Genomic DNA, 21,516 nt, shown 5'->3' on the forward strand with positions numbered 1-21,516 from the left:
TTGAGGCAGATGGAGGGGAAGAAAGGATTAAGAGTGAGACTGTTATGCATAGGATTGGCCTTGTATGTCATAATAATATAAAGAAACTAAAAACGACTCAAGTATGGGCACCCAGAAAGGAGGAAGAAAGTGTGAGCAAGGGGGAGTTGCAGGGGGATAAAGGTAGAGAAGAGTATAAAGACTGCCCGACAGATTGGCCATCTGGACCTCTGAGCTGACAGCCTGACATGTTCCAAGCGCAGCAAATGTGGAGCAAATTCACTAAGCAGGGCCCCCTCTTGAGATACGCAGCACATTACACAGGAAGCATAATTAGAGGCATGGTGAGGCCTGCAGCATCACCTTGAACAGAATGGTCAAACAGAGATCAATGTTCTGCTCTCTAAATTAATGAGGCTAATGTTGGTGTGACAGCATCGACACTCGGGATCTGTGGGGAATCAGACAGATTTCACCATTTGTGAATGGAGACATGAAACAAGTACAAGCTTATTAAATTCCAGTGCATGCCAAAGAAAATGCCTCAAACACATAGCTAGAACCCAAGAAAAATGATTAATGAATATTTTAATTGGACCAATTCATATTGCTCACCAATAAAGTCATTATTTTCTTTATAAAACATACTGTCGAAAGTGAATAAAGAATACAGCTGCTTACTAAATATCAACAAATTCAAGGGAGGAGGGACAGAAATTTACAATAGAAAATTATCATTTTCCGCCGTAGAAAGGTTATGTCGAGAGGTCCAAAACAAACAATCCAAAACTCGGTGTGTCAAACTCAAAACGAATGAAACACAAGCACACGCAGGAACTACACACAGCAACATCTGCACTCTCCTTTGAGGAGAGAGGTGGGCTGATTATCTTAAGGAAAGTGAAGCATGTATTAAACAAAAGTCATACAATGTAAAGCAGTGCTCAGAGTCATCTTCCTTATGAAGACTGTAATTGTAAGATTTTTTTTTTCCACAAAGACATACACATTATACACATGAGAAAAGCCGATTCAGTAATGGAGCACTGCTGTACGTCAGGGGTGTTGAGGCTAGCTTAAGATTTTTTTGGGGGGAGGGGGGGTTATTTCATTTAAAAGAACCATTCCTGGATCTGTTATGGCTCTTATTTGGGAGAGCCAAAAGCCAAGAAGTATCCATTTGGCTCTTTGGTATTTGTCATTGAAAACTGCAGAAACACATATATATATTTATATATATAAAGTACAACGTTAACGACATTATAATTTCAGAAAATCACATTTTATCCTTGATAGGACTTTTTTTTTCTTTTATCCCCTCATTTGCGTTTGATTGCCCTTGCTGTCCTCCAAATCGTACAAGACAGTCAAAGTTTGATTGCAGTTTATGACAACTTAAAAAAATAATTTCAAAAAAGCAAATAAGCAAACATCTTCACCAAATGTTATTGGCTGGGGGATAGTTTGCCTTCTTCAGGCAATTTTCCACAAGCTCCAAATGGAGATTCCAGCTGCTTAATTTCCACCAGACGTCAGACTTCCTCTTTACTGGCAGGTGCTTAAAAACTCAGTGACTCGTTCCATAAATTTTCTGCTCCAGTGAGGCACATTTACATCATAGCCTTTGAATAGTCTTTCTTAAAAAAAAAAGTAAAAAAAGTGAAAAATGACAGAACAATGCTTCATATGGAAACAAAATATGCAAGCCCACTTTAAATTATACACAGATTAGTTAACAGATTAGTTAACTAATTAGTTAACAGATCACCATTACTTGTTCAGTGCATTTTCATTGACGACTCATTGCTCGGTTTACACTTTTTAAAGCATCTTGAATTTGTACAGTGCCTCGTTGTCCTCATGGAGACAATAAGCTGTTAATATCTATACAATAAGCTTGGTTGTTGTTCATAATCATCCAGTTAGTTTTCATGAGTTTTCATCAAAAGGTCTACTGTGCAACATACAGTAAGATTGTATGTTCACAATCATCAGTGTCAGTATCTGTGTAGTGATGAAGCGATGTGATGGAACGGAGCAAAGCCAATGACCAAAGACCACAGGCCAAAAAAAGACATTAGAAAATTTTAAGAAAAAAAAAAAAAGACAGTAGTGTCTCCTTGTGTTGGTCCGTGGTTGCCTTTGTTAGCGTGGAATGCCATTGTAAGTGTGTCCTTAAATGTGAACTATGGGAGTAGGATCCTGGTGGGTTCTCTGCATGTCTCTCTCCTTGCGTCTCTGTGGTTTGCTGCATCATCCGAAAGCAGTCCGTTTGAGGGTTAATGGATGGTAGGCAAATCTCCCAACCAGGCACCGGGTAGGGGGCGTGGACATGTATACTCATTCTGCAAGAACAGAAAAAAAAATACAATGAAGACCATTTAACAGTTGGCCTGCACCAGTTACAGAGGTGGTGGTTACAATGTAAAGTTAATTACAGTGCCCAGTGATTTGATAACAGTACAATGGGGCTGTGACAGTGCCAGCAAAGCAAATTAGGGTAAGCAATTAAGCAGATGATGAAATCCCATAAGCTTAGATAACTTGGAAGGCTGAGGTGGAGTGACTTCCCAAATGTCTCACAAAGATTAAAAGGCAGCTCAGCACACAAGTATTCTTTTTGAAAATGTTAATTAAAGCTGAAATTAAAATATTAAATTTTTCACTTTAGTCGGTAACTGTTTACTACTCTTTGATGATTAACATACAACTGGATTAATTATTATAACAATTTTAATGAATTATTATGGTTATTGAAAGAGGAGCATTTTCCCCCGTTATTTTCCAGACTCTTGTTTTTAGAACAACGTGTTCCTGAAAAAAAAATATAGAGTAACTTTTGCATTATACATATCCATCCATCCCTCATCTGTGTGTTTGGACTGTGGGAGGAAGTAGCTGGAGAGAAGATGTAAATGCCACACGGAAAGACCCCAGACATGATTAAAACGCAGGACTATCTTATTGTGGGGCAACAGTGCTAACCACTACACCACCATGCTCTGAGTATCTTGATGCATGCTCAATCATCCAGGTAAGAAAATCACAAAAGGTTAATTCCTGATCCTCTGGACATAGTGTTTTCAGTGGGAGAAATGTTTTATGGACGAACCTTATTATAAGGTTCATCGACGAACATTGCCATTGTTCGTTAGTCGTGCTAGTTTTAGTCATTATGTAAATGTACTGTTTATAAGGCTGGAGAAACTTGCAGTCAGCTGAGAGTGAAGACGTCACTTGGATGAGTGGCGAAGCGTTTCGTCCACTGAAAAAGTCCAGATGAACAGAGTCAACTTTTTGGTCATGCTCTCAGCAGTTGTCTTTCTATCCATGTTAATTCTCTGATAGACCTGGTGACCTGTGCAGAGTGCACCCTGGGGGATAAGTGCATGGTCACACCTAAATACAGGGATAATAAAAGGCTCATTTCTATCACACAGCACATTGGATACACTAGAAAAAGTAAATTAGAAATCATCACAGGTGAATAATTTGGAACAGTTTAAATGTCAGTGCTTTCCCACAGGTCAAGTCAACCTTGTTGAGATGCTGCAAATAAGTAAGAATTTTGTTTGACATTTTACTCTAACCTGCTATGAACTGATCTCCACACGGAAAAAAAAGGCAAAGGCACACTCAGCCTCCTTATCCAATTTTGCCTCTGAGCATTTTTTTTCTCAGACCCTTTACAACTTAACCTTTAAAAGAGCCTATTTGTGACTTGGCTACAGGTAAATCCACATTGCATTAATAAGAAAAAAAAATGCTCAGAGTTTTGACAGGCTAAGCAATTTCTAAAGCTTTCTGAATCTGCTCAAAATTATTCCAGCTCAACTTTTTGCTGCTCAAGCTGAGATTGTTGTCAGTGTGAAGCAGATCTCTGTAACAAAGGGCTCAGACGAGTATGCCCCGAGCAGAACTTTGATTTAAACGTTATCAAACAGGCTGACAAGTCTTCACTCCACTCTTTATCTACCTCTCAGGTGGATGTGAAAGAAGTGGAGACAGCTGCACAAATTGTCATACCTTAGACAATTTCAACACAGCACAAAAACAGAAACAACTTGCAGCAAAACCTCAGACTGTGCATCTCTGAACACATGTGTAGCAACACAGAGACAATAAAGTGCACAACTCTCTGCAGACACACGCCTAAATGGAAGGAAATAATCCTATCAGGTACTGTGCCATCAGATCATCCACTCAGTAATTTCTGCCGTTAATCAGTATTGCAGACTTAATTTATCACATTGCAAACAGTATGCAGAATATGAGTGTCATTTGTTCATCTTGTAAAACATAATCAAATCCTGGCACGGTGTACAAGTTACTTTATACAGATTTATAAAAAAATACAATTATATATGCATAAACAAGCACTGAATTTCAGCCATCAGTCAGCAAGATATATGGAAAGGTCTTGAATAGATCTTCATAAATATGCATGTAACAGATGTGCCTGCAATCCTGGTAGATTCACAAATGCACTCAGTTGATATCCTCCCATGCATCCAATTGGCACATATCATTTTTAAGTTGCTTTAGTGTGCCTATAGTTGCTGCTGTGGCTACAAGCCACTTTGACACTTACAGTAACTCTATCCAAAGTCTGTTGTTGCAGATGCCTTCTCTGTTCTGCACCCGGGGCTGTTATTGCTTTTGCTGCTGCTCTCCTGCTCTGTGCATTGATGGGCAAAGAGGTCCCCTAACAACACATCACAACCAAATATAAATTGATGCAGAACTGTAGTGGTCCTGATTACAGTTTGCACAGTCTGTACTTTGCATTCCAGAAACAACTTGGAACATTACAGAATGTGGTCAGAATGGCTGTAATTTTAATCTGTATTCAAGAGCTATTCTTCACATAACTTGCTGAGTGATGGCAGAAGTGAGGACTGATGATAAAAGCCCACAATTTCCACATGTTAATTAATGAGCTTTATGTTGTTGTCTTGCATTTGTGCACTGCAATTATGCAAAATATCCTCTTTTTAGCACAGTGCAGACTTTCCTTCACGGCTACTGACATCTGAGCTGAGCTATTGCAAAACTCATTATGGTCCTTCAAGATGATTTTCTTGAATTGCTTGGGCAAATGAGTGCTATTGTAATAAACACTTAAGCTTATACCTCTTCAAACACTTCCAGTGCAAACAGCCATTAAATGGTCAGTGGCTTCTAAAGCTATACGTTTTATATCCTCACATGCTGGATGTCTAAGAATATCTTTGTTTCCAGACTCCATCATTCAAATCACTTCTACTGGTGAAAAAAGAAAAGATCATTAACGTCCTTCACAGCAACAGTGAAGGTTGTCCTATCCCCCCCCTCAAAAAAACAAAAAACAAACAAACAAACAAAAAAACAGTGAAGGTTGCCGTTACACAGCAATGAAGAAGTTTTGTCACCAGTCATCAGAAAAACGGACTTCACTTAAGCAGTTAAGTATTTTCTTATTGTAGAAAAATGACATTTTTTCTCTCCTGTTGCTTTCCCACCATTGTTTAGCAGGACAACTGGAGAGCAATGCTGACCTTTTTTTTTTTTTTTTAAAAAACCATAGCAAAATGTATTTGCAAGGGCATTTGACTTCTTCACCTGCTTGTTAAAACCTCTGCAGGAACTACTGGTATATTCAATGAAGCAACACATACGCTGCTTTCTTTTTTCTAGTAGCTTTCCCGGAGTTTAAAACAGGTGGGAAAAAGCTCAATAAATTCTATATTCAGGGGTCCCTGCCTCCCACCACTGAAAAATTGCAATATGTGGTAGAAGTGTAGCTGCTGTTTACTTACAACTGAAAATCACAGAGAACCTATTTCACTGTGCCACACACACACACACACACACACACACACACACACACACACACACACACACACACACACACACACACACACACACACACACACACACAAAATCTCCCCCACATTTCAGCCCTTTCCAGGCATCTGAACTGACAAACTTAATGTCCACAGTAAAGCCAGTAGGCGATAAGATAGTCCAAAAGAGAATCCAAAAATTTGAGGAAGATTTCTTTCTTTTTTTTTTTTTTTTATCCAAATGACACGTCTACTTTGTCATTTTAGATCTCTTGCCAACCCATAACCATCCACCCTCTTGGATGCTTGTGCAGTCCTGCTAGTTGTTCAGAAAAGAAGACATAAGAAGCTGGCGTTGATCCTGGTGGTTTCAAAATGGACAGTTCCCCCTGAATACACAGACAGAGATGGCTTGGCTTTTGTAGCACCAACCTCATCAGTCCCCCTATACAGATTTACTGGGGACAGAAGTGATGTGTAGGGTTCAGCCTCTCAAGGAGTAACATTGTGAATAGGCCTGGCACAGAAATCTAGGGCCGTCTGCTGTAGTGGCATTACTTAGGGCGATTGTGGCTCAAGAGTTGACAGTTCGTCTTGTACTCGGAAAGTTGCAGGTTTGACAGTCTCGGTCGTTGTGTCCTTGGGCAAGACACTTCACCCGTTGCCTACTGGTGGTGGTCAGAGGGCCCGGTGGCGCTAGTGTCCGGCAGCCTCGCCTCTGTCAGTGCGCCCCAGGGCGGCTGTGGCTACAATGTAGCTTGCCATCACCAGTGTGTGAATGGGTGGGTGGATGACTGAATGTAGTGTAAAGCGCTTTGGGGTCCATAGTGACTAAGTAAAGCGCTATAAAAGTGCAGGCCCTTACTTTGAAACACAAAGCATGTCCCCAAAAGTAGTACTGTATGAAGGCTCATGATTTATTCATAGTGAATCAAGTCCCACATTCCAACTCATGTACTAAACAGTTGTGGCTGATATTGTTGATAAGTATCCCCAGTACTCTACTCTACTCTAATCTTTTACTGTCACTCTCGATAACAGTGAAATTAATTTTCAGATGAAGCCTGCTTGTACAAGAGTATTCCATAGTCAATGTAAGTATGACTTAATAATTTCTTGAAAAAGTATGCATACAACCAGGGCCCATAAATGTGAGCCCTTTGCTTGTAAGCTTTCTTTTTTGAGTAAAATAAGTATTGCACTACTCTACACAGCTATGAATAAATTCAAGATAGCAAGAAGGTTTCTGGGTTTCAATCTGCTGGCTGGGGCTTTCTGGTGTAGAGTTTGTATGTTTCCCCTAAGCCTGGATGGGTTCTCTCTGGATATTCTGATTTCCAACCGCAGTCTAAAGATATGTATACAAGGTTAAGAGTTGATTCTTAATTGGTCATAGGTGTGAATGTGGTTGTCTCTATGTATTAGCCCTGTGATGGACTAGCAACCTGTCCACAGCATACCCTGCTTCTCAACCAATGACAACTGGGCTAGGCGCCAGCCCCACTGTATGCCTAAATTGCATTAGTGGTTAAGAGTTTCTATGGCCTTCTGTATTTGATTAGCAGTGGGAAATTAGTTGTTCCAAAAATGACCAAGTTGTTAAAGTGTGTACAGATGTATTTATTCAACGTTTGATAAACAGTTCTTATTTATCTCTATGTATTTATTTTTGTGTTTTGTACTTTCTGATCTTGGCACAAAAATCAAATCCATGGTGAAAGTCATGTTTCATTTCATCTGACATTGTAAGATTTGAAAATAAAGGTTAATTATATTTGAGCCTGCTGGTTTTGAATGATCAGTTATATTTAATTTCAGTATATAATTTTAACAGTCTAAAATACGTGTGGATGAATATTAGATTCAGATAGAATGCAATGCTAAAATCTTGACACTAATTTAACAGACTGAAAAGACTTCAAAAACAGCACAAAGGGGATGCTATAATAAACCGCAGAACATTTTTGTAGTTTTTTTAGGCTACAAATACATCCAATCTAGTTCTAAAATCATAATTTGACAACTACTAGGCCTACAGTTTTAATAGTATTCAAACCTTTAATCAAGTTTTTTGAAGGCAATATGAGTTTCCAAGGATTGTTTTATGATTTTCATCATGGACTGACAGGTGTTTTAATCCAACCTTTGAGCAAGCTTTCTACACGCTGTGAAGTGCTTTCATATTAGGCTTGCTTCTGTCTTTAGTCTCTGTTCACTGACATGCGATTGGTTTTTTCAGCATTTGGACCTCAGTGTCAGAAGAAAGCCAGTACAATAATTTCATTTTAGAGACCTAGCGAATCCAAAGTTTCCAGTCTAGTTCCAAAATCCTCTCTCTCTTAACTTTCACACCGACCCACTGCATAACCCCCATCTCTGTGGGTTTGTGACTGCCGATTTCAGAATTCCTATATCATATCTTGCACGCACGCACGCACGCACGCACGCACGCACGCACGCACACACACCTGTAAAACCTATATTCTTGATCACTAGTTAGGATTTATAATTGACACTTTATGTTGTGAGGGAATGTACTGGCTGTGAGTGCTGTGAGAGTGATTTGTGTTGTGTATATTGGCTGTATGGTTGCTGGTGTTTTTGTTACTCATTCTTGCAGAATATTATCTGAAACCATGCTCTGTAAACAAAGTGCTGCCAAATGACTTCATTATTTGGCTATTTGATTTGTGTTAGAATCATAGTTGCAAAATCATATGGGTGCAGGATGAAAAGAGGATGGGTTTCCATTAAAGTTAAAGTTAATTCTGAAAAAAATTCCAGATAATCAACAAAAGAAAATGTGACTTAAAATGCATTTCTTTGAAAATATCAGTCCTCTGTAATATGCTATTTATATTCTCTCTATATATGCTCTGTGGTGGGCAGATGTCAGTTTCTATTTCACAAAAGTATTCTATTAAATGTTTTGGAATTAAAGTCCACTCAAACATAGTCATACAATTGAATGACAAGCAGCTTCACAACCACTTATATTGCCACCTATTATCTTGGGACAAATTAAGCGGATAAATGATCCTGAGTTGATTCCAGGCATTTGGAATCAGAAGCTGCCAATTTGTATTTGGTAGCTGTTCACTGGAACTCTCTGTGAAGAGCTGTATAGTGATGAAATACAAGCGAAGGAGGACATCTTTAGACCAAAAGACAAAGAGATATAAAAACTGTAGGAGTAGAAAAACAATCTGGTGCAAAGAAGGGAAAAAATGGAATGAACTTGCCAGCTGGTTAACACCCAAAGGCCTGGAAGATCATTAAAGAAAACTAAAGTGAATGATCACAGAATCCTTTGGCAAAGTCGCTGTCAAAATCTGCAATTGATAGATGCTCTCATGTATGAAGTCCAGAGAATTTAAGGTTATTCCAAGTGGGGGGGGGGGGGGGGGGGACGGACCCCGGACAAAAACCTATATATTTCAAATTAGGTTGGTTTGTATAATTGGATAATCTGAGAATGTGGGACTATGTACATAAATGGAAATAATTCCTAAACAGTTAACACAGTACTTTTGTTAAAGCACTTTAATTGATCCTAAAGTTCTGCATTTAAATCATGCCTTGATTGTTTACCACAGAATTTGGCTGTGGTATAAAAATAAAAATGTATAAAAATGTATAAAAAGTGTATTAAAATGACCTGAAAGAGCCAAAAACAAAAAAAAACAAAAAAACCCCAGACAAAATCTATTCTATTCACTCATGTACCCTAATTAAGGTGGGCTTATTCATTCCATCTTTTTCTCACCCTCGTTCTCTTCTCGTGCATCTGAGGTCTGAAGCAGCCAGAGCTGCACCTAGGCAGCTGCCCAAACCACAGCTGTTCTGATTTTGACACACAGCGCATTCTGTGTGTCAAAATCAGAACAGGATAGTGCTCAGTTAACCTCCCCACAGCCCTGTCTCTAACAACCTTTCTGGTTGGAAATCCAGCTTTGCAGTGTCGCTCAGAAGACACACAGCCGCTGCTGCCTGTTTTTTTTTTTTTTTTTTTTTTTTTTACACAACTGATTGTTCTTTTTCACAATGGAATGTCTAATATTTTAAAAATATTCATTTATGCAATCAAATTTAGAATATACAGTGGGGCAAAAAAGTATTTAGTCAGCCACTGATTGTGCAAATTCCCCCACCTAAAATGATGACAGAGGTCAGTAATTTGCACCAGAGGTACACTTCAACTGTGAGAGACAGAATGTGAAAAAAAAAAAATCCATGAATCCACATGGTAGGATTTGTAAAGAATTTATTCGTAAATCAGGGTGGAAAATAAGTATTTGGTCAATAACAAAAATACAACTCAATACTTTGTAACATAACCTTTGTTGGCAATAACAGAGGTCAAACGTTTACTATAGGTCTTTACCAGGTTTGCACACACAGTAGCTGGTATTTTGGCCCATTCCTCCATGCAGATCTTCTCGAGAGCAGTGATGTTTTGGGGCTGTCGCCGAGCAACACGGACTTTCAACTCCCGCCACAGATTTTCTATGGGGTTGAGGTCTGGAGACTGGCTAGGCCACTCCATGACTTTCAAATGCTTCTTACGGAGCCACTCCTTTGTTGCCCGGGCGGTGTGTTTTGGATCATTGTCATGTTGGAAGACCCAGCCTCGTTTCATCTTCAAAGTTCTCACTGATGGAAGGAGGTTTTGGCTCAAAATCTCACGATACATGGCCCCATTCATTCTGTCCTTAACACGGATCAGTCGTCCTGTCCCCTTGGCAGAAAAACAGCCCCATAGCATGATGTTTCCACCCCCATGCTTCACAGTAGGTATGGTGTTCTTGGGATGCAACTCAGTATTCTTCTTCCTCCAAACACGACGAGTTGAGTTTATACCAAAAAGTTCTACTTTGGTTTCATCTGACCACATGACATTCTCCCAATCCTCTGCTGTATCATCCATGTGCTCTCTGGCAAACTTCAGACGGGCCTGGACATGCACTGGCTTCAGCAGCGGAACACGTCTGGCACTGCGGGATTTGATTCCCTGCCGTTGTAGTGTGTTACTGATGGTGACCTTTGTTACTTTGGTCCCAGCTCTCTGCAGGTCATTCACCAGGTCCCCCCGTGTGGTTCTGGGATCTTTGCTCACCGTTCTCATGATCATTGTGACCCCACGGGATGAGATCTTGCGTGGAGCCCCAGATCGAGGGAAATTATCAGTGGTCTTGTATGTCTTCCATTTTCTGATGATTGCTCCCACAGTTGATTTTTTTCACACCAAGCTGCTTGCCTATTGTAGATTCACTCTTCCCAGTCTGATGCAGGTCTACAATACTTTTCCTGGTGTCCTTCGAAAGCTCTTTGGTCTTGGCCATGGTGGAGTTTGGAGTCTGACTGTTTGAGGCTGTGGACAGGTGTCTTTTATACAGATGATGAGTTCAAACAGGTGCCATTCATACAGGTAACGAGTGGGGGACAGAAAAGCTTCTTCCAGAAGACGTTACAGGTCTGTGAGAGCCAGAGATTTTCCTTGTTTGAGGTGACCAAATACTTATTTTCCACCCTGATTTACGAATAAATTCTTTACAAATCCTACCATGTGAATTCATGGATTTTTTTTTCACATTCTGTCTCTCACAGTTGAAGTGTACCTCTGGTGCAAATTACTGACCTCTGTCATCATTTTAAGTGGGGGAACTTGCACAATCGGTGGCTGACTAAATACTTTTTTGCCCCACTGTATGCTGACAGACTGCACTGTGCTTCTATTAGTCAAAGCCCGTCCAATCAGGCGTTTTTATTTACAGTCTATAATTATATAGAATTTGATGCAGTTGACAATATTGTCCTATTTGTCTTAAAGGGCTTTTTCTGTTAGGGTAAGGAAGTTTTCCTTTAACTCTTCTCTGACCTTTGGGGTTCTGCAAGGCTCAATCCGAGACCAGTTATTATTCTCTTTTTAGATCCTTGCTTTAGCCAGCATCTCAATCTTTTTTTTTTTTTTTTGGCATTTCTTATCATTTTTATGCAAAAGACATTTAGCTGCATATGTCTTAAGCCTCACCAGCTGGATATGCTGTCCAACCTAGTTCTCTTTTTATCCCAGATAACTGACTGGCTCTCCAACAATGACCTTGTTTTAAATTCCAATAAGACTGAGGTCATGATTATGGCTCCTCCTGAAAAGCTTTTAAGAATGAGTGCAGTGATTGCTTCCTTTTGTTCATCTGCGAACTCCAGTGTTCGCAATCTCAGTGAAATATTTGATCACATTCCTCTCTTTCTCTCACTTAGGGGACACTCATTTGGGAGCTATAGTCTGTTCCCCTGAATTGGAGGAAATTGTTCATGCATTTGTGTCATTGCATCTAGATTACTGTAATATCCTATTTACCATATTAGATAAATCATCTCTTTCCCACCTCTAAGCGATACAAAATGTTACAGCCACGCTCATTACATAATCTAGCAAACAAGTTGACATTACCCTAATTTTATACTTTCTATATTGGCTTCCAGGTATTTTGAGAATTAATTTTAAAATTCTCATACTTTCAGTGGTGGGAATGAGAATCAGCACCTCCAAATCTGAGGCCATGGTCCTCAGCCAGAAAAGGGTGGAGTGTCCACTCCGGGTCAGGGACAAGACCCTGCCCCAAGTGGAGGAGTTTAAGTATCTCGGGGTCTTGTTCACGAGTGATGGGAGAAGGGAGCCGGAGATCGACAAATGGATTGGCGCAGCGGCTGCAGTGAAGCGGCCGCTGTACCGGTCTGTTGTGGTGAAAAGAGAGCTGAGTGTAAAAGCAAAGCTCTCAATTTACCGGTCAATCTACGTCCCTACCCTCACCTATGGCCACGAGCTGTGGGTAGTGACCAAAAGAACGAGATCGTGAATACAGGCGGCGGAAATAGGTTTCCTCCAAAGGGTGGCTGGCCCCTCCCTTAGAGATAGGGTGAGAAGTTTGGCCATTCGGGAGGGCCTCAGAGTAGAGCAGCTGCTCCTCCACATCGAAAGGAACCAGTTGAGGTGGTTTGGGCATCTGACAAGGATGCCCCCTGGGCGAGGTTTTCCGGGCATGTCCCACCAGGAGGAGGCCCCAGGGCAGACTCAGGACACGCTGGAGAGATCATATCTGGCTGGCCTGGGAACGCCTTGGTGTTCCCCCGGATAAGCTGGAGGAGGTGGCTGGGGAGAGGGAGGTCTGGGCTTCTCTGCTTGGGCTGCTGCCCCCGTGATCCGGCCCCGGATAAGCGGAAGAAAATGGATGGATCATACTTTCATACAGAGCATTAAATCGACTAGCTCCAGACTATTTATCTAATCCTAACCCTAACCTACTTCTTATTAAACACACCATTGACACCATGGTGTGTGACCATTGATTAACAACCACTGACCAAAACCCACTGATCAATGGCCGTGAGTACCATTCACAGAGAGTTGGGGAATGGCTGCAATCACAGCATTGTAAGATGGCAAAAGATGTACCATTAGGCCCCCTCCTTGATTCAGAGATGGTCTTTCCCTTTTCACGTAAATGGCTTCCTTGACTCCGCACTCAAACCAACATTCCTCCCTGTCCAAGATGTGTACATCCTCATCATTGGAAGAGTGTCCACTGGCCTGTAGGTGTAAATAGACTGCAGAGTCCTGGCCTGATGAGGTAGCTCTTCTGTGTTGTGCCAGGAGGATTGCCAGGATTTATACATCGGGAAAACCAAACAACCTTTGGCGAAGCGGATGGCACAACACAGAAAAGCTACCTCATCAGGCCAGGACTCTGCAGTCTATGTACATCTACATTGGACACATTGGACAATCGGACCATCTCTCCCTGTTCCTCACACCTCGGTATTCACCACTCATCCAACGTGTGAAACCTGCTGTGAGGACAATTAAAGTGTGGCCAGAGGGGACAGACGCAGTGCTCCAGGACAGATTTAAAAACACAGACTGGAATATGTTCACCCACACAGACCTGGACCAGTACGCCTCATCTGTACTGGATTACATCTCCAAAACCACAGACAGTGTCACCACCCAGAAACGGATCACCATGTACCCCAACCAGAAGCCTTGGATGAACCGGGATGTTCGTCTCCTCCTGAAGGCCCGCAACACTGCCTTTAGGTCAGGAGATGCACACGCCTACAGTACAGCCAGGGCTAATCTAAAGAAGGGCATCAAAAAAGCCAAACACCATTACAAAAAGAAGGTAGAAGAACACTTCTCCAACTCCAACCCCCGACGCATGTGGCAAGGACTCCAGACCATCACAGACTATAGGACCACCAAACCCTCCCCCGCATCCTCTGATGTCTCCTTCCTCAACGAGCTCAACAACTTTTATGCTCGTTTTGAGCGAGGGAACCCCACAACCACAACCAAAGCAGACATGACGCCAGACCACCAACCTATGATTCTCTCCCCCACCGATGTAGGAGCGGTGCTGAGCAGGATCAATGTCCACAAGGCTGCAGGCCCTGATGGCATCCCCGGGCGTGTTCTCAGAGCGTGTTCTGGGGAGCTTGCAGGAGTGCTCACAGACATATTCAATCTGTCCTTGGCCCACGCTGTGGTACCGGCCTGCTTCAAATCCACCTCCATCGTCCCGATACCCAAAAACTCCAACCCATCTTGCCTCAATGATTACCGCCCAGTAGCACTCACCCCCATCATCACTAAGTGCTTAGAGCGACTGGTCCTAGCACACTTCAAATCCTGTCTCCCCCCCACCCTGGACCCCCACCAATTCGCATACCGCCGGAACAGGAGCACAGAGGATGCAGTCTCCATCGCAATGCACTCTGTCCTCTCACACCTGGACAACAACAACACCTACGCCAGAATGCTGTTTATAGACTTCAGTTCAGCATTCAATACAATCCACCCCTCACAACTCATCAGGAAACTGACAGACCTGGGTATCAGTTCCCTCATCTGCAAATGGTTACTGGACTTCCTGACCAACCGCCCCCAACATGTCCGGCTGGATAACCGCTGCTCATCTACCATCACAATGAACACCGGTGTACCACAAGGCTGTGTGATGAGCCCTTTCCTCTACTCCCTCTTCACCCACGACTGCAGACCTGCTGATGGTTCCAACACCATCATTAAGTTTGCAGATGACACCACGGTGATTGGCCTCATCAGTGACAACGATGAGGCCGCCTACAGGGAGGAGGTGGATCGTCTGGCTGAGTGGTGCGACAGAAACAACCTGCTGCTTAACACCGAGAAGACCAAGGAGCTCATCGTGGACTACAGGAGGAATGCTGACCCACATCCACCCATCCACATTAAGGGGACGGCTGTGGAGCGTGTGAGCAGCTTCAAGTTCCTGGGAGTCCACATCTCCGAGGATCTCACCTGGACGACCAACTGCTCCAAGCTGGTCGAGAAGGCTCACCAGCGCCTCTTCTTCTTGAGGACTCTGAGGAAGAACCACCTGTCCTCAGACATCCTGGTGAACTTCTATCGCTGCACCATCGAGAGCATCCTGACCAACTGTATAACAGTCTGGTACGGGAACTGCTCTGCCTCGGACCGGAAGGCGTTGCAGAGGGTCGTGAAAACTGCCCAGCGCATCGCCGGAGCACCACTTCCTGCCATAAAAGACATCTACAGGAAGCGGTGTCTGAAAAGGGCTGGGAAAATCATCAAAGACCCCAGTCACCCATCACATGGACTCTTCACCCTCCTGCCCTCTGGGAGGCGCCACAGGAGCCTCCGGACTAAGACCACCAGGTACCGGAACAGCTTCTTCCCCACAGCTGTCAGACTCCTGAACTCTGCCTCCTGACATCTGACCCACGTTAAACTCATGGACTGAACATACACACACCCACAATGGACAACTGTACCCTCAAACACAATAATAACATGGACTGAACCACCACTCACAACCACTAGCACTTTATATAGCCTCTGTAGAAACTATCTACACCCTCACTTATCTTAACTGCACTACTGTATAGCTCTGTGTAAATAATCATTCTGTACATTCGATAATCTTTAATCCTACAACTGTTTACAACTTGCATAGTTCCCATTTCTGTATAGCTGTATATCCCAGATTCTGTAAAGTTATTTATTTCATATTCTGTATAGTTTTTCATATTTATATCCTGTTCATATCCTGTACATAGCTTGTACTCACTACAGCCTGTACATACTTATAGTTATAGAATATTCACAACATACTTCATACCGTGTACATTATAACATACCATAATAGACCCATTTCTGTAATATACTCACATATCTATATTATTGCTAATATATATTGTAATATATCTATATCACTAAAGCACTTCTGGATGGATGCAAACTGCATTTCGTTGCCCTGTACCTGTGCATGTGCAATGACAATAAAGTTGAATTCTATTCTATTCTAATTCTATTCTATCTACACCGGTCAATGGTTGTTGATCAATGGTCAAGAGAATTTGCATAATTAACATTAAGGAACTGACCTCCCAGCCCATTGTTCTTTCAGTGGGCTGGTTTCAGTCATTATGCAAATGTCTGTTTATAAGATTGGGGAAACCTGCAGTCAGCTGAGACTGAAGAAGTCACTTGGATGAGTGACGAAACGTTTCTCCCACAAAACGCTACGTCCAGATGAACAGAATCAACTTTTGCAGAGATACATTCGACTCTGTGGACTCGTTCAAAACTTTAACCAGGCCTTCTTTTTTAAATCCTTTTTGTTTTTTTAAATATGGTTTTGTATTCCTACTAAAGTGTAATTCTATTAGCTTTCATGTTTTATTGTGGTTACTCCTAACATTTGCTTATTTTATTGTAAGGCACTTTATGTCCGTGAAAAATATTCTATAAATAAACTGTACTGAGTTACTTATAAATGAGTAAATAAATAAATAAATAAATAAATAAATAGTGTTTGTGTGTGGATGAAGTATGCGAGAAAAAGAATTTAAATCCATGTATTTTTACTGAAAAACAAAGAAAAGTACAAGTAATTTTAATGAAACTCTGAAAACAGCGTGGCAAACTCACACAACTTTCTCTGCTTGTATATAATTACATAGAAAAAACCTACTAAAAAAAAACACCATCATTAAAAGCTTCATAATTATAAATGTTTCTCTTATGCTACATAGGCATACCAGTGAACAAATGAGCACTTTTAAGACTAAGTCCTGGTCTTTTCAAGAACACAGGTTACATGTCCAGAGCTGAACCTACTTTCATCCACCCCCCGCTAAAGCGGTTATGTTTTTAATTAGGATACTAATTAGCATTGTGCAAACATGATGTAATTAGTTTGCTCTCAGTTAGGACAGCTGGAAGTAACACAGACATATGCCTGCCACACTCAAAAGGATCACAAGCTTCTTGCTCCACTCAGAGCACCAATTACCCTGTTCTAATTCTCCGCCCTGTTTGTGTGAAGTTGCACGTTCCCTCAAAGTCCCTCAAAGGCAGGCAGACAATATGAACTTCACAGAATGTGCCAATTGTGAAATATAAAGTTAATGAGACAAAGGATATAGTTTAATTTTAAGTTATAAGTTTATGTATGAAAATAGCCACTCTTGTGTGTTCATGTACATGAATGGAACACCTCTAACCATCAACAAGGCAGGAAAATTAAAGCACCACAACCAGGCATATTTTTACTCAAAGAAAAACAAAGAACAAAACACAATAACAATTAAACAGGGGAGCTCTTTCTGGGGAGCTAATGCCCATACAGTGGGGCAAAAAAATATTTAGTCATCCACCGATTGTGCAAGTTCCCCCACTTAAAATGATGACAGAGGTCAGTAATTTGCACCAGAGGTACACTTCAACTGTGAGAGACAGAATGTGAAAAAAAAAATCCATGAATTCACATGGTAGGATTTGTAAAGAATTTATTCGTAAATCAGGGTGGAAAATAAGTATTTGGTCACCTCAAACAAGGAAAATCTCTGGCTCTCACAGACCTGTAACGTCTTCTGTAAGAAGCTTTTCTGTCCCCCACTCGTTACCTGTATGAATGGCACCTGTTTGAACTCATCATCTGCATAAAAGACACCTGTCCACAGCCTCAAACAGTCAGACTCCAAACTCCACCATGGCCAAGACCAAAGAGCTTTCGAAGGACACCAGGAAAAGTATTGTAGACCTGCATCAGACTGGGAAGAGTGAATCTACAATAGGCAAGCAGCTTGGTGTGAAAAAAATCAACTGTGGGAGCAATCATCAGAAAATGGAAGACATACAAGACCACTGATAATCTCCCTCGATCTGGGGCTCCACGCAAGATCTCATCCCGTGGGGTCACAATGATCATGAGAACGGTGAGCAAAGATCCCAGAACCACACGGGGGGACCTGGTGAATGACCTGCAGAGAGCTGGGACCAAAGTAACAAAGGTCACCATCAGTAACACACTACAACGGCAGGGAATCAAATCCCGCAGTGCCAGACGTGTTCCGCTGCTGAAGCCAGTGCATGTCCAGGCCCGTCTGAAGTTTGCCAGAGAGCACATGGATGATACAGCAGAGGATTGGGAGAATGTCATGTGGTCAGATGAAACCAAAGTAGAACTTTTTGGTATAAACTCAACTCGTCGTGTTTGGAGGAAGAAGAATACTGAGTTGCATCCCAAGAACACCATACCTACTGTGAAGCATGGGGGTGGAAACATCATGCTATGGGGCTGTTTTTCTGCCAAGGGGACAGGACGACTGATCCGTGTTAAGGACAGAATGAATGGGGCCATGTATCGTGAGATTTTGAGCCAAAACCTCCTTCCATCAGTGAGAACTTTGAAGATGAAACGAGGCTGGGTCTTCCAACATGACAATGATCCAAAACACACCACCCGGGCAACAAAGGAGTGGCTCCGTAAGAAGCATTTGAAAGTCATGGAGTGGCCTAGCCAGTCTCCAGACCTCAACCCCATAGAAAATCTGTGGCGGGAGTTGAAAGTCCGTGTTGCTCGGCGACAGCCCCAAAACATCACTGCTCTCGAGAAGATCTGCATGGAGGAATGGGCCAAAATACCAGCTACTGTGTGTGCAAACCTGGTAAAGACCTATAGTAAACGTTTGACCTCTGTTATTGCCAACAAAGGTTATGTTACAAAGTATTGAGTTGTATTTTTTTTTATTGACCAAATACTTATTTTCCACCCTGATTTACGAATAAATTCTTTACAAATCCTACCATGTGAATTCATTGATTTTTTTTTCACATTCTGTCTCTCACAGTTGCAGTGTACCTCTGGTGCAAATTACTGACCTCTGTCATCATTTTAGGTGGGGGAACTTGCACAATCGGTGGCTGACTAAATACTTTTTTGCCCCACTGTATAAGCTCTTGATCTCTACAGCATGAATACTTACAAAAAGCCCTCAGTCTGACTTTCTTTCTGGAACAAAAACAAATACTCAATCCTCTTATTCTTTAGGAACCAATCGTATTTCTTGGTTAATAATTTGCAACACTTATTCTGCATGAACATGACAATATAAAAGCCACTGTGAACAAAGATATCTGTAGATGGTTTGAAGTAATTAGGGTGTCTGTGTAGGTTCTCAGTCATCCAAGTAAGCGTAGTCTAAGGAGCTTGGAAAGAAAAGCGTCTGGACTTCTTTAAGTTGCTTGAAGACGTTCCACCTCTCATCCGAGAAGCTTCTTCAGTTCTAGGGTCAAATGGTGGAGAGTCCCAGATTTAAGCTCTGTGGGAGTAACCCACAGAGAGGGACAATGGACCCCCTAATGATCTTCTACCTAATGACATGAGCCAAGGTGTGAAAATGGGTGTAGGTCACAATCAGCCAAGGTTTCGGGTGAACTCATTGTGAAACCTAGCCCCACCCAATAATGTGATTTCTGACCTCAGGAAATCACATGATAGGGTGGGTTAGTCCCACAGAGCTTAAGTCTGGGACTCTCCACCATTTGACCCTATAACTGAAGAAGTTTCTTGGATGAGAGTTGAAACGTCTTCAAGCAACTTAAGCTTGAAGCTTTTCTTTCCAAGCTCCTTAGACAAGTAATTAGGATGCTCTCTTTATATAACAGTGTTCAGTAGAAATAAAAGGTATAAGGTAAAATAATAGACTCTCCACCAATGACTTGAAATTCATCCATTAAGGACCTCTAATTTAGTTTTTAGCAAGGTCTGTCAAATGTGACTTGTTGCTCACAGTGCTACATAGAAATATTGGGATCTGGGCAACTACACATTCTGTATATAAAGCAAAAACAGAGTTTGTACAAATGTAAAAGAACAAACAAACAGCAACTTTGAAGTACATATTTTGAAATAACCTTGTAATTTCTTTAAGCACCAAGTAGTTCTTGGACAATATTCAAAGAAACTGTCTGCCTTTTGTTCCATTCTGTGTCTAGATGATTCCACACTGCTTCAATAATGTCGAGATCCAGGAAAGAAATTCATGCCTGATCGCATTCCATTCTATATTTATTTTTCTATTCAGGTATGCTATATTGTATTGGCAATATGTTTGCAAGCTGAGAAATGAAGCTTCTGCCAGTCAGATGCTTTCCAGATGGCACTGTATTGTGGGTCAAAATCTGATCGTATTGTTCTGCGTTCTGTCTTCAAGAACGCAGAACAGTGGTATTGTGACAAGATTCACAATACCACTGGAAATACAGCGCATACAATATTTATTTTATTTTGTTAACACAAGGCTGCCGACATTCACTGTTGTACACCTCATCCATACATGTTTACGGTGACTTGAAATGTAGAAATGTAAAATTTGGATTCATGACTCCATAGGAGTCGTTGCCATTGACTGTCAGTCCAGTTCTTCTGGACAGAAAATTCATTCCTTAAGAATGACTTCTTGACAGCTGCCATGATACCATTTCTGATTAGGCTTCAGCAAACTGTAGATGGGCCAACAGATGCAACTGATGTCAGTTCTTTATTGCACTTTTTCTATTCCTTAAGGACGTGACTTACAGATACTGATCATCTGCTGTAAATAGTTTAAGCCTGCCACCACTTCTTTTATCCTCCACTTGTCCACGGGACTCCCACAGCACCATGGCATGATAGGACAAATTTTTTACTACTAGATTTTTGGGAATCAACCTTGTTGGGGTAGAAATACAATTTTATGCCTGTAGAACTTTGTTATCATAGGCATTTTTCAAAATTTCAGCTCAAGAAATGGGAACCAATGGTGTGTTTTTGTGACAAACTGCCAGTATCAAAATATCTAAAGATAAAATATAAAAACTATTCTTTGCCAAGTTTTCTGTCATTCGTAGACACAACATTGGTTCATCTGTTGAGTTAGGTAACCTTGCTTACAGTATGTCTGAATGATCCATAAGTCAGCGTTTAGTGGCTTAACAAACAAAGAAAAACATGCCTCTGAAAATGGTCAAGCACAAGGATGGGACGCAGAAAGGGTAAAAAAACAACAACAACCAAACAAAAAAACAAAAAAACAAACAAACAGCCAATATCCAAGGAAAAGCTTTGAAAGACCTTTAGAAAGTCAGGAGAACTGTTCTCCTGAAACAAGGTGTGGCTCAACATTTTTGCATAGTACTGCACAGTAAAGATATCCACTTTGAAGTAGGCCAGTACAACCAGAAGTAAAAGTAAACTGTTCTTATGTCATGTGAAGTTGAAAAAAAACAAACAAACAATATTCTATTTGTACAAATTAAGGGAGGCATTTAATCCATGGTCTATATGTAGAGCTCAACGATTTCCCTGAGCACATCCGATTCAGT

General features: G+C 41.4%; 1 protein-coding gene across 2 annotated transcripts in view; it reads right to left on the reverse strand.

The window, feature by feature from the left end:
- Positions 1–550: 550 nt before the first annotated feature.
- The window catches only part of lrrtm4l1 (leucine rich repeat transmembrane neuronal 4 like 1), a 73,715-nt gene continuing 52,749 nt past the window's right edge, over positions 551–21,516 (reverse strand). For both annotated transcript variants that reach the window (XR_003272854.2, XM_026174308.2), the window contains exon 3: positions 551–2,324. Coding sequence is in view for 1 of the 2 variants with exons in the window: in XM_026174308.2 (XP_026030093.1) it covers positions 2,259–2,324 (66 nt within the window). In the remaining variant the exon portion in view is untranslated. The remainder of the gene's footprint in view (positions 2,325–21,516) is intronic.

Source organism: Astatotilapia calliptera, chromosome 7 (genome assembly GCF_964374335.1).
Source record: "Astatotilapia calliptera chromosome 7, fAstCal68.1, whole genome shotgun sequence".
NCBI lineage: Eukaryota > Metazoa > Chordata > Actinopteri > Cichliformes > Cichlidae > Astatotilapia > Astatotilapia calliptera.